This window comes from Canis lupus, chromosome 5, assembly GCF_048164855.1.
Source record: "Canis lupus baileyi chromosome 5, mCanLup2.hap1, whole genome shotgun sequence".
Taxonomy (NCBI): Eukaryota; Metazoa; Chordata; class Mammalia; order Carnivora; family Canidae; genus Canis; species Canis lupus.
The window spans coordinates 70,191,424-70,204,389 of record NC_132842.1 but is presented as its reverse complement, the minus strand read 5'-3'; the positions used below and the strand labels follow the sequence as shown (position 1 = coordinate 70,204,389).

General features: G+C 59.3%; 1 protein-coding gene across 1 annotated transcript; it reads left to right on the top strand.

The window, feature by feature from the left end:
- The first annotated feature begins 3,342 nt into the window (after positions 1 to 3,342).
- HCRTR1 (hypocretin receptor 1) lies at positions 3,343 to 11,954 on the top strand. The gene is made up of 8 exons (XM_072827384.1): positions 3,343 to 3,512; positions 4,663 to 4,986; positions 5,209 to 5,387; positions 6,543 to 6,786; positions 7,264 to 7,379; positions 8,243 to 8,469; positions 9,508 to 9,629; positions 11,121 to 11,954. The coding sequence occupies exons 2-8, from the start codon at positions 4,782 to 4,784 to the stop codon at positions 11,309 to 11,311; spliced, it is 1,284 nt and encodes a 427-aa protein (XP_072683485.1). The 5' UTR covers positions 3,343 to 3,512; positions 4,663 to 4,781; the 3' UTR covers positions 11,312 to 11,954.
- Positions 11,955 to 12,966: the final 1,012 nt, after the last annotated feature.

Sequence of the window (12,966 nt, the reverse complement as noted above, 5' to 3'; positions counted from 1 at the left end):
AATGCTGAGCACCTGGCCTGGAAACAGAGGACACGAGGTCCCCGGTCCCTCCCACGGGCAAGGCACTTTGCTAGGAGCTCCCAGAGGCCAGTGCCTTTGGGCCCAAGGACCAAACACCACAGCCTCTTCAGTGGCCTGCCAGACTCAGCCCTCAGAATCCCCCATTCGGGGCCTGCAGTCCAGCCCTTCTGCACACCTCTGCTTGCCTGCAGAGTTCTGTTCTTCTAAAAGGCACCTCTGCCCTGCTCAGAGTGTTCCCATGCACAGCCCAGGCCTGTGGCAGCATTAGCAAGTCGAAAACCCAATTATATTTTGATTATTCTAGTCCTAGCCTGACAGAGGTTACTGTAAGTCACACCAGGATTGGGCAGGAGGGGGAGACAGCACCTAGGGCCAGTGCCCGGGGATAGCACTTAAAGATGGATGTGACAGGGACCTGTGGCTCAGAGGTTCGGGATTAGATCAACCAGGCGGGGGGGGGGGGGGGGGGGGGGCGCTGGCTGGTTCCAGGAAAGAGGTCATGTGGCCACCAGTTGACAGACAGCTCAGGCAAAGCAAAGGCTTCAGGGTGGCCCTCCCCGGGCAGAAGAGGTGCCAGGGCTGAGTGCCCAGCCTGGAGATGGAGGATGTGAGGTTCCTGGTTGCCTCTCCTGGGCACTGGTGCTTTGCCAGGAGCTCCCAGAGACCACTGCTGTTGGGCTCCAGGACCAACCACCGCGGCCCCTTGTCAGTCTTCCAGAGCATCACTGGCCCCCTCCTGGGATCGCAGGATTTTCTCTGAGCTTCTACCCAGGCCAAACAACTGGGCTCTCCCACCCTCAGACCAGGGCTGACGGAGCCAGACTCACGACCAGAGGGCTCTGGGAGCCCAAAGCCTCCGGCCTGGCCAGGGTCTGCTAGGAAGAAATAGCTGTTGCCTCTGGGTAGAAAGAACCACTCCTGATCCTTTGTCCTGGAGAGCAGCCATCTCTGGGGGTACCAAAGGATGGAGAATTGGTCACTGGGATCCCTCTTAAGGGGAGATGGGACTGGCTCTGCGAAACCGAATCCTCAGCTGTGACTCCTTCCCCGTACAGACGCGTGCACCCCATATAGAATGGTTTGGGGGACCCAGGGTGTCTGGGAGGCCCTGGACTATGGCATCCTGAGCTCTGGGCTGGGCTCTAAGCCCTAGGCTGTGCTGGGCTCCGCTGGTGCCCTCCATCCACGCAGACACACATTGGTCTATACCTGTCGCATTACCAGCTGCACCTCGTTTGCTGCAGCTGTCACTTGAGTGTCCCTGCACGATGCGCCTCCCATCCCACCCTGTGCTGCAGTCCCCTCCCTGGCCTTTACATAGCAGACAGGCACAGCTCTAGCTGGGGGGTGAGCGTGGGGGATTAGATGAGTCATCGCCGTGGGGGCAGACATACCAAGTCCCATAGTTGCGGAGCTGCGGACACAAAGACATGCCCACACTCACATTCCCACACTCACAGGGGCACATGCCGGGAGGCCGATGCTTGTCAGAGCCAAAACCACACGCTCAGACACAGACAGACAGACAGACAGACACCCCCTACACACACACACATACACACTCTCCTTGTGTACACAAACACCAATACACACATCCCACTCTGGGTGACCCTCAGTCATCAACCCAGAGCCTGTTCTCTGCTCACATGCACACTCAGAGACACAAGCACACACAGTCACACATTAGATTCTCCAGACACACACTCACAGCCCTTCTAAATAAGAAAAACATACGTGCATCACACATGCACATGCCCTCACACACAGGCACATGCATGCACGCGTGCACACATACCAGGCGCTCCTCTCTCGAGTCCCCTCATTCATTCCCCTACCTCCACCAGCACCCCCGGCAGACAGGACAGAGCACTAGAACCACAAGGATGCTGTGACCCCGTTGTCCATCCTGCCCAGGGACAGAGTCGTGCCCTAGGGTCAACTTCGGTTCTGGAAAGGCGAAGTCACCGACCTGTCCGCTGTGTTGCCTCAGCTCTCACACACTCTGTGCCTAATGGCCCATCTCTAGCTCCTCTGAGAAAGGAGGAGCCGCAGGGAAGATGGAGGTTACATCTCGGGAATAGCCTCCATCGAGGGAAGGAGTACGAGTCTCCGAGGCTGAGAGAGGACGGTGGGATCTGATGTGCTAGGGAGGTCCTGTCCTGAGGCAGGGCACGGTCCGGGTGCCTGCCTGATGCCCAGGGGATTGCCCGTCACCTGCCTGCGGTTCCTGGCAGGTCCACCCTCCATACCTTTACACCTGCTGTTGCCTCCACCTGGAACCCTCTCGGTGGTTACCATAATCCCCCTTGCAAGGCCACTTTTCAGGTTCCCGAGTTCCTGCCCTGGGAAGTCTGTCCTGAGGCCCTGGCTGAATCAATCTGTCCTTCTGGGCCGCTTCGCAGCTCTCCTCATGCTGCCGTAGCTCACTTGCTGGCCTGGGAGCCTCCTGCCCCCACCCAGCCTGGGACTGCGTGAGGACAGGGCGCCTCCGTCTGGTAAGGAGGTGGGTAAACCTGGAGGGGATCACAGGTCCGGATCCCAGCTCTGCCTCTGCTGTGTGGCCTTGGGCAAGTTACTGAATCATGTGAGTTCAGTGTTCTCATCTGGAAAATGGGGCAATAGCAACCACCTGCCTGGACTGACAGGAAGGTTAGGTGAGATCATGGGGTGGGTAGGGGGCTCTATTATTCTAGCTCATTGCCGGACACACAGCTTAGTCAATGCTTGTGGAATTAGCCCCTCTGGGTCCCCTCTTCCTGCCCCCACTCACTATCCATCTTGGGAGGTGGGGGGCAGGTATGAAGGAAAGGATTGGGGGCAGATAGAAGGGGGGCTGGGAGATGGGCAGGCCGGGGCTCCCTCCCGGCCCCTCTGGGAGCTGGCTGCACCTGCCAGGGCAGCAGCCGCTCTCACCCCGCGACCCACCTGTGCCACCGTCCTCGTCAGCCAGGGGAGGCCGCGAGGGGAGGTGCGGCTGGGACCCCCCCGCGCTGTGGCCCCCCGGGGCTGCCCAGGGCCGCGCGGGCACACAGTAGGTGCGCTCTGAACGCCGAGCGGCGAGCGGACGCGTAGAAGCCGAGCGAACGCGAACGCATGAATGAACGAACGGCTGGACGCATGAATGGAGGTGGGATGGAAGCATGGAGCGGCAGGCGAGGAGGAACGAGCGTCTCCCCCGCCCTCCCGGTCTCGGGCTGGGCGACACGGAGCCCAGACCGGCTGGGGGCTCCCTCCGGCCCGCCCCTCCCGCTCGCCCCCCCTCCCCGCGGCGCGCAGCCCGGCGGAGCCCGCGCCCAGCAACAGCCCGCGGAGGAGCTGCGGCTCGCGCCCAGCCGAGCGAGCCCAGGCGGCGCAGCCTCGGGAGGGGGCTGCCCCGACCTCTCCCCCGGCCCGGGGCCCCCGAGCCCGGCCTTCGGGGGCAGGGACGCGGAGTCCCCGGTGCGGGGGCCGGGGGCCAGCAGCCGAGGACGCCGGGGTCCCGGAGCCAACAGGTGCGGGGCTTGGGGGACCCCCCCCCAGGCCCGGGGTGCGGGTTCCAAAGGACCCTCGGCGGGAGCCAAGAGCCTCGGGGCACGAGCTGGGTGCTGGGAGGCAGGGTCCCCGGGAGGCTCTGCCCTCCTCCGCGCAGGCTTCTGCAGAACCCCCAGCGCCCTCGCTCCTCCACCTTCTCCCCGCAGCCCCCCACCGCCCCCGAGGTGCAGGGAGGTCCCGCTGGGGGAGTGGGTCCGCCGGCACTTGGAGGGGGTATGAAGGAGCCCCTTGCCCTCCCCCAGGGGTCTCTAGGGACCGGTAACCCTCCTACACACGTCCGGGGGCGTCCCTGCCCAGCCCCGGGCAGGAGGGTCTGAGCGAGCGCGGAGGGGCGGGGAGCGAGGCCCGATTTATGAATGGAGAAAGCGGCCTGCGCGCCGGCCCAGCGACCCCTGGCGGCCATCGGGGCGCATCCCGGCCGCGGGGATTCAAGTGGAGCCGATCTGGGGGGCTGAGGGGCCCGGCCGCTGGGCCTGGGGCTCTCCTCTCTCTTGCAGGGAGGTCCTCAGTCCTTCCAGCAACCCTGCGTGTGTACCGGGAGGGTCCAGGTCTGGCCGGCGGGGTCTGGGTCTCCAACGCCTCCCTCGACCATTTTTTTAACCAAAATTTCAGGCCTGTGAACTGACTCAGGAGAGAACATTTGCAATCAGGATGGCTTCCCCTCGCAGATCTATGGTGTTTCGCGGATTCAGACAGACCTAGCATAGTAGCTTTGTGACCTTAAACAAGGGGCTCAGGCTTTCTGAGCCTCTATAAAGCAGGGTTCTTTATTGGTACCCGGAGTCGGCCCTGAAGCCGGCTACCCTTGCCAGTGTCTGGGTAAAGCACTTGGCACGCATTAGAGATCATTAAGCCTCACCATGGCCCTATGAGCTTGGTACAGTTATGACTCCTTTGGCGAGATGGGGAAACCGAGGCTGGAAGGGGAGACGTAGGGTATCCAAGAACAACTTGCATATGGAATTGAGATGCAAGCCACATCTGTCTTTCTCCATCAATTTCGGGCTCACCGCAACCTGACAGCACCGTGAGAATTAAGAGGGAGCTTATATGCCAATTGCCTGGCACATTCCTAATGTTCTCTCTTTCTTCCTCCCCTCCTTCCTTCAGGATCCTTGGGGCTGGGACCCCAGAGACCTGCGTGCTAGGGAAGTGGGCTGAGGCCTGGCCGGGCTCCCCTCCCCCTGCAGGGCCCAGGATGCCGCTCGGCATCAGCAACTCCTGAGCTCATGGAGCCCTCAGCCACCCCAGGGGCCCAGACTGGGACCCCCACCGGCGGCGGGGAGCTGTCTCCGTCACTGGTGCCTCCCGACTATGAAGACGAGTTCCTGCGCTATCTGTGGCGCGATTACCTGTACCCAAAGCAGTATGAGTGGGTCCTCATCGCTGCCTACGTGGCTGTGTTCCTAGTGGCCCTGGTGGGCAACACGCTGGGTAGGTGTTTAGGTTGCTTGTGGTGGTGTGGACTTCTCTGGGGACTGGAAGGTGACCTAGGCCTGGCTTCTCTCTCTCCTTCTCCCCCATCTCCCTTGGTTGGGTAGTTTGGGGATGGGTGGCATGGGGGAAGAGACTTGCTTAGGAGGATCAAGGATCCGCATGACTCTGCCCCTGGCTTCACCTCCTCCTCCTCTTCCCACCTCCCCACCTGCCCTGCAGTCTGCCTGGCCGTGTGGAGGAACCACCACATGAGGACGGTCACCAACTATTTCATTGTCAACCTGTCCCTGGCTGATGTGCTGGTGACAGCCATCTGCCTCCCGGCCAGCCTGCTGGTAGACATCACTGAGTCCTGGCTCTTCGGTCATACCCTCTGCAAAGTCATCCCCTACCTACAGGTGAGCTCCACCCAGGGGTGCTGTTCACCACCCCTCTGTCACCCCAGGTACAAAGACCATGGCCTTGCATAGACCCTAAGTGACCCTCAGACTTGCCTTTCAGACAGGACTCGGTGGCTCAGTTCCTCTGCAGTGTCATCCTCTACTGTCAGCAAGGCCAGGCCATGAGGCCTGACACTTGAGGACACAGACACAGCCCCACATATTCATACAGAGTCCCCTCCTGGTCACACCCGCAGACCCACATGCACACAGCCACTGGACACATGTACAGTCACCTCCGGGTACTTGGGCACACAGGAGAGGAGAGAGGCACAAGCCCATGGGGACAGACACAAATGCATGCTGGGCCCACTCCCTGGTTCCAGGGGGGCCACTGGAAAGTCTCTCCTCATCCCAACCACCCTGGTTCCAAAGGAACCTTCCAAAGGGCCTCCCCCCCCCCCCCAGAGGTGGGAATCAGGATGTCCAATGGGTTTGGTGGAGTGGAAAGAGGGCAGAATTGCCCTTCAGCTGCATCCCTCAGCCCTCTTCCTGTACCCCAGACGGTAGGCCCGCACTCCTGGAGGCAGTACCCGCCTCCACCTCTGGCCTGGACTCATGTCTGCCTCCCTGAGTTAGGCTCTTTCCTAACACCGGGGAAAGAATGGCATCCCTGGGCCGAGAGAAATGCCTCTTGGATTTCCATTGTTTTAAGGCTTTCCATTCAGTGGATTAACCCTGGGAACGCTGAGAACAGACAGGCTGGGGAGGAAATTCACTGGGGACAAATTATTTAACCTTTCTGTGCCCCAGTGTCCTCATCTGTAACATAGGGATGGGGTTGTTGTGAGGATAATGAGAACTGTGTCTGGCACATAGTAGGTTCCATGAGCATAAGTTATTAATCATAGTAGAGAAGCACCCACTATGTGCTAGGTCTCGAACCTAGACATTTTCCACCCACGATTTCATGGATTTTCAAAAGAATCCTGCCAGGTGGATGACATAGTCCCATTTCGCCGATGAGGCTCAGAGAGAGAAAGAGAGTGATTTGCTCAAATCGACACAAGCAAGCAGTGTGGTCAGGATCCGCACCCCACCTGAGCCTCGATCTCTCATCCCATGTCTGTGAGTGGCCCCCGAGAGGGCTGACGCTGTGTCCCCATGGGGCAGGCCGTGTCTGTGTCGGTGGCAGTGCTGACTCTCAGCTTCATCGCCCTGGACCGCTGGTATGCCATCTGCCACCCGCTGTTGTTCAAGAGCACCGCCCGGCGCGCCCGCAGCTCCATCCTGGGCATCTGGGCTGTGTCATTGGCTGTCATGGTACCTCAGGCTGCCGTCATGGAATGCAGCAGCGTGCTCCCTGAGCTAGCCAACCGCACCCGCCTCTTCTCTGTGTGTGATGAACACTGGGCAGGTAATGGTGGGAGCCTTGTGTGGGCATCCCTGAAGTGGGTGCCTCTGGGACACGTACCCTTAGGGCAGGCGTCTGTCGGTGCACTCCTGCGGTGGGCACTCCCAGGGTGGCTATCTCCCAAAAGACACCCTGGAGCAGGCTTCTATCAGGTACACTCCCAGGGTGGGGAACCCCTTGATGGATGCCATAGAACAGGTGTCCGTCCCTTGATGGATGCCACAGAGCAGACATCTGCCCAGAGATACCTCCACAGCGGGTACCTCCTCCAGTCTAGGCCTCTGCTAGGGCTCCCTCCAGGATGGACACCGCCAGGCTGCGCATTGCGAGGGTCTCTCTGCCATGGTGTCTGTGTGAGGCCCCGCTGCTTGCTTTGACTTTGTGGCTCTAGTTGGGGCAGGGTGGCATTGCTAAGTGGAACAGGCTAGAGGCTCCCAGAATGGGAGGACCTCTTGGCCTTGTATCTCTTGACCCCTACAGATGACCTCTATCCCAAGATCTACCACAGTTGCTTCTTCATTGTCACCTACTTGGCCCCACTGGGCCTCATGGCCATGGCCTATTTCCAGATCTTCCGCAAGCTCTGGGGCCGCCAGGTGAGGCCCACTCTGGGGTCACTATCTGGGTTGGTGGGAAATGGGGTAGTGGTCCAAGGGAATAGACAGTCCCTCGCCTCAGAACATGCCATCCTGGCTGCAACCAGAGAGAGGCAAGGCCGAGGGATGTGGCCAAGTCAAGGCCAAAGTGCTGGTGCCTACCCTGGAACCGAATGGTAACTAATATTGGTTTCAACATCTAATATCTGATCATCATTCTGACATCAGTACCTGCCATTTATTGTACCATGTACTTCCAGCTTTGTTTAGTCTTGCCTCCTCTCAGCCATCATGTATTGTCCTCAACTTAATATATGAGAAAACAGAGACTCAGAGAGGCATAGCAACTCCTCCTGAATCCCTCAGCCAGCGAGGGGAAGGGCCCTCCATGGCTCAGGTCAGCACCCACCCCCCCACCACAGCACCTCTGTGTTTTTGCCACATTTGGCACATTGCTTGCAATGTCTTCACAACTATCCAGCCAAAGAAGCCGCAGTACCCACGTTGCATGCGCTGAGTAAGGGCGGCCAACTAGCCACGGCCGTGAGTGGCCGAGCCTTACTGGTTCCGGGGCCCCCTTCGGGGCTCCGTTGCAGACTGACCAACCTAACGGCAGGTTCTGGGCGGGGAGGGGAATGCTCAGAGCTTCTGGGCGGAAGCAGGACTCTGTGAGAGACTGTTCACCCTCCAGTCCAGAGTGTTGGTCTTCGTCACGAATATTGGGTTCCTCCCTGTTGCAAAAGGGCTCGCTGCCTTGTCCACCTCCACCCTGCCCCAGGGTCCACCCGGAGCAGGACCTGGCGAAGGAGGAGGGCCCTCCCAGGGAGCTCCACCCACCGCTGCTCTCTCTGTGTGCCCGACAGATCCCTGGCACCACATCGGCCCTGGTGAGGAACTGGAAGCGGCCCTCGGACCAGCTGGAGGACCAGGGGCCCGGCCTGAGCGCGGAACCCCCCCCTCGGGCCCGGGCCTTCCTGGCTGAGGTGAAGCAGATGCGAGCGCGGAGGAAGACGGCCAAGATGCTGATGGTGCTGCTGCTGGTCTTTGCCCTCTGCTACCTGCCCATCAGTGTCCTCAATGTCCTCAAGAGGTGAGAGCATGAGGGCAGAGGTTGTGGCCTCAGAGGAAGGCGCTCTCTCTGCTTTGGAGAAAGACGGGGCTCTAGCCCTCACCCACTGTGTGGCCTTGCGGCAGATCATAGTAATGACCTTTTCTGGGCCTCCCAACCTCAATTTCCAGCCTGTAAAATGTGAATAATAACCGTGTGAGCTGCTGGTGGGATATTGTGACATTTCTCCCATCTATTCACTCAACCATCAGCTCGCAGGGGTTGGGGGCACGGTGACCACGTGCACAAGACAGTCTCTGCTCTCCTGGAGTCTACATCTTGGGGGCAGGGAGAGGAATGAGTCTCCACCGTCCTGGCAGGCAGCGATAGGGCTATGAAGACAAATAGGGGAAGAGGTCAGAGAGTGACGGTGACAGGGGTTGGCGGGGATTTGTGTGTTTATTTTTTCATCTTTTTTTAGACACAATGGTTAAAAAAAAATGGGGAGAGGCTCACCTAAGGAAATGACATTTGACAGAGACCTGAAGGCAGGGAAGCAGCAAGGGACCAGGCCCCGCAGGTGTCTGGAAGGATAGAGCACCAGAAGCAGGTGGGGCCACGGGGTGCAGGGAAAGAGCAATGGGCTGTGTGCCATGAGACCATCTCAGTGTGAGTTTGTGCTTGGCCACTTCCTGGCTGCGTCACTTTACTTCTTTGCACCTCCGTTGTTGAAAAAATGGATGATGTCTTGACTTCTCATGTTGCCACGAGGATGGAGATCAGATGGTGGGGTGACTGAGTAGATGAACCCTGGTCCCTGTCCCTACACCTACCCTGGTCAAACTCTCTGTGCTCAAGACCCCAGACCTAAAGGCCCAGGAAATGGTCACCTGGTGGACAGAAGGGGCTGTGGGAACCCATACCTTACAGCCACTCGTGAGCAGTGTGACCTTGGTTGACTCACTTTCCCTTTCTGAGCCTTGGCTTTCCTGTGCTTTAGATGAGGGTAGTGACTCCTGCCCCCTCCCCCCACCACACACACACATACTCCATTTCTGACTGTCCTCCCCCTGGTCCTAGGGTGTTCGGGATGTTCCGCCAATCCAGTGACCGAGAAGCCGTGTACGCCTGCTTCACCTTCTCCCACTGGCTGGTGTATGCCAACAGCGCTGCCAACCCCATCATCTACAACTTCCTCAGCGGTGAGTGGCCCGGGGAGGCAGAGCAACTGAGGGTGGTAGGTGTCCTTGGGACAGGAGTCTGCCCGCCCCCGATCCGGGCTAAATAAAGGGATGGCAGGAGAGGATGTCTCTGCTCCTGCCTGGGGGTCTTGAGCTGGCTCTGGAAAGTCCTATTCGGGGAAGATTTACCCCTGCGACCCTGGTCTGAGTGGAGACAGGCCACGCTCCCAAAAGTTGCCAGAACCAGCTGACCAGCACCCAGGATCCAGTTGTGCAGACCATACAAATCAGTGAGTGGGTGAGACAGGAAAGAGCTAGGCCAGCTCACCTCCCGTCAGCCCCTGTCTGGCCAACGCAGGCTCTGGGGGGAGCCAGGAACTATGGGAAGAGGGCCCTGAGCTCCTACCTAAGAGGATGACTGCATAACCAAGTCATCCAGGTAATGGAGGGTCACCAGCAGAGGCAGCCCTGGCTGGGGAAGGGCTTCCCCATGCCCAGCTAGACACGTACTGGCAGAGTGGCCAGGATGTGAGGGGCTGTCCCTGGATCCACCTGCCTCCAGTACCAGCCTTCTTGCTCCCCTGTCTGGAGTTCCAGGCATCCCCAGTCCCCTAGCCCTACCCCAGGCCTCTCCCCTCTGCTGTCCCACTGTCCACACCTCCACCCTCGGATGCACCTGGGCTCAGCAGAAGTGCAGCTTGCTAGACCCGTGGCTCCAGATCTAGGCCTAACAAACAGGTCCAGATGACTATTCAAGCCTGGGAACAATACTCTTTGAGAAAAGGCTGAAGAAGGAGGAGCTGGGGGTCCATATCCCAATCCTCAGTGAGACTAAGGAATTAGTCCCCAAAGGCTAGCCTCCTCTCCAGCTGGTGGTCTGGTGGTCCTGGTGGTCTCCAGCTCAGGGGGAGAGGCGGCAGGCAGATTCCTGCCGGGCATTCCAGTCTGGTCCCCATTCACTAAGCACCTACTGTGTGCCTGCCTCTGCTGGGGCCCCAGAGAGGCTTGTTGGGCAATGAAGCATGGTCAAGGAGGTTTCTGCCTCTCGGGGTGCTGGGACCGGGGGTGGGGGTGGGGGGGGCAAGGCAGAGGTGCCCAGCACAGTGCCTCTTACAAGCTGGTTCTGTCCTTCCCATCACTGTGGGGAGCACAGGTGGGGGAAAGCCTAGCCACAGCTGGTGAGTCTGAGCCCCTCCACCTACACGCCAAGGAGGGCAGAGGTGGCCCCAGGCCCCTGAGCCAGACACCACGTTTTGAGCCGGGCTCACAGCCAGAGCGCAGTCAAGGAATCAGATGAAAATTGCATTTCTCCTTGGGAACTGCTCTGGGGCCTCTGTCCTCACTCTCCCTGGCAGTGACGAGGTCGCCTTGGGGCTTTCTCTTTCCCAGCTCTACTCTGCCCTCCCACCCCCTCACTGGCAGCTTGGCTGGAGCTGCGTGGGTGTCCCTGGGCCCAAGGCCCTTCCTGCTTCATCCATCTCCTTATGGCTGTGTCTTCTGTCTCCAACCAAGGCAAATTCCGGGAGCAGTTTAAGGCCGCCTTCTCCTGCTGCCTGCCTGGCCTGGGTCCCTGCGGCTCTCCGAAGGCCCCCAGCCCCCGCTCCTCTGCCAGCCACAAGTCCTTGTCCTTGCACAGCCGGTGCTCCGTCTCCAAAGTCCCCGAGCACGTGGTGCTCACCAGTGTCACCACGGTGCTGCCCTGAGGGCTGCCCTGGTGGCTCCGGTGGGGGCCAAGCTGTTTCCTGCCTGGGCTGCTCCTCTGGCTCCTGGGGGACCCACCTCCTCGTGGAAACTGCTGGATGCAGTGGGAGGCCAGGGCTCCAAACCTGGCTTTCTGCCTGTTTAACTCTGGGCAAGTGACTTCCCTTCTCTGAGCCCTGTCTCCTAAGCAGGATTGATGGGAGGATTAAGCATGCTCGGAAAAGCGGAAAGCTCTTTGTAGATTGTGAAGTGTTGTGGACAGGATTATCATATTCCTCTTGCGTGGCTGTGCCCCATGGTATCATCCATCCCCATCATCCTTCCGCAGCTTGGCCTTCCTCCCAAAGATCCCTCTCCCACCCAATTACAGGCCTTCCCTGGAGTTTGCTCTAAGGGTCTCAGCGGGCAGTTCCATCTGGCCCAGCGGTTCCAGCTAAAGCCCAGCTGCTCTGAGGCCTACGTGAACTAATCTGGGTCTGGCCTTTCCCTGGTAGGCACACAGCCCCATCCCTAACCAGGTGCCGGGTGCACGCACCACAGTCTGGACCCTGTTGGCTTTCTGGTGTGATAGAACACTCTCCGTGTGGCCATTTGGCATGGAGGCCAACAGCCTGAAGCAATTGTAATTAAAAGCCTGGCACTGAATGTTCCCTTTCCTTGTCATTGCACAAAATCTGTGCTGCTTAGGTGAGGAGAGAGAAGGTGGGGGAGCATGGGGGAAGGGAGAAGACAAGGCAGCACTGGAATGATATCTGCTGACCCTCACCCCCGCCCCCAATACACGGGATCCCAGATGGGCTCCCAGCCAGGATTCACAGCACACGCAGTGCTGCCTCCTCAGGTGGTGCCAATCCTCTGATGCCCAGGACCTGGATCCTTGACACATCTGTCTGCTTATGGGCCCAGTGGCTTATGGGAGGTAAGGGAGATGCAGGGCCAGGGGGAAGGGCAGACAGTGGGGTTAACAGACTGATCTTCACCTTCTTGGAAATCAGGCTTGCATTTATTTTCTATGAACTCACAGGATAAAAAGAGAAAGCCACAGACGTGCTCCGTCTGCCACCAAGATGATTAGAGGGCTGCCAGAGGCCCTGATCCTCGTTGCCAGAGCAGGAAGTGGAGAGAACTCTGAAGTACTGCTCTGCCGAGGGGCGGGAGACATCTGGCAGGGGCCAGCTCGGCCGTGCGCACCACCGGCTCTGCTTAACTTGATTAATGGAGCTTCGGGCTCCTTCTGACCTCACCCGTCAAAAAATGGGGCAAAACTATGGTCCTGCCAGGAGTCCGGTCCAGGAATGCTTACGCACCCCTCCTCTTAGGCATCCCACTTCTCCCAGAGCAGGTGGAAGGTATGGCCTAAGTATCTCACCCACTCTCTGGGTGACTCACCAACCCAGCACTTGTGGGCACTTCCACAGATGGGTGGTTGCTGCCAGGGATGGGCTGCCCTGCTCCTTCCTCACTCTCTTGGTCTTGTGATCCAAAGCTGTTTGTGAAGTTTTGTGTAGCTGGGCTTGGAGGTGCAGGGGGCAGAACCATGTGTGAGGGCTGGCTCCCAAGCTCAGAACCAACCATACCCACAAGGACCAACCCAAGTCCGGGGCTCCTTAGCTAAGGGGCTCCCGGCTAAGGAGCCCCAGCTGAGCACAAGGCTAAG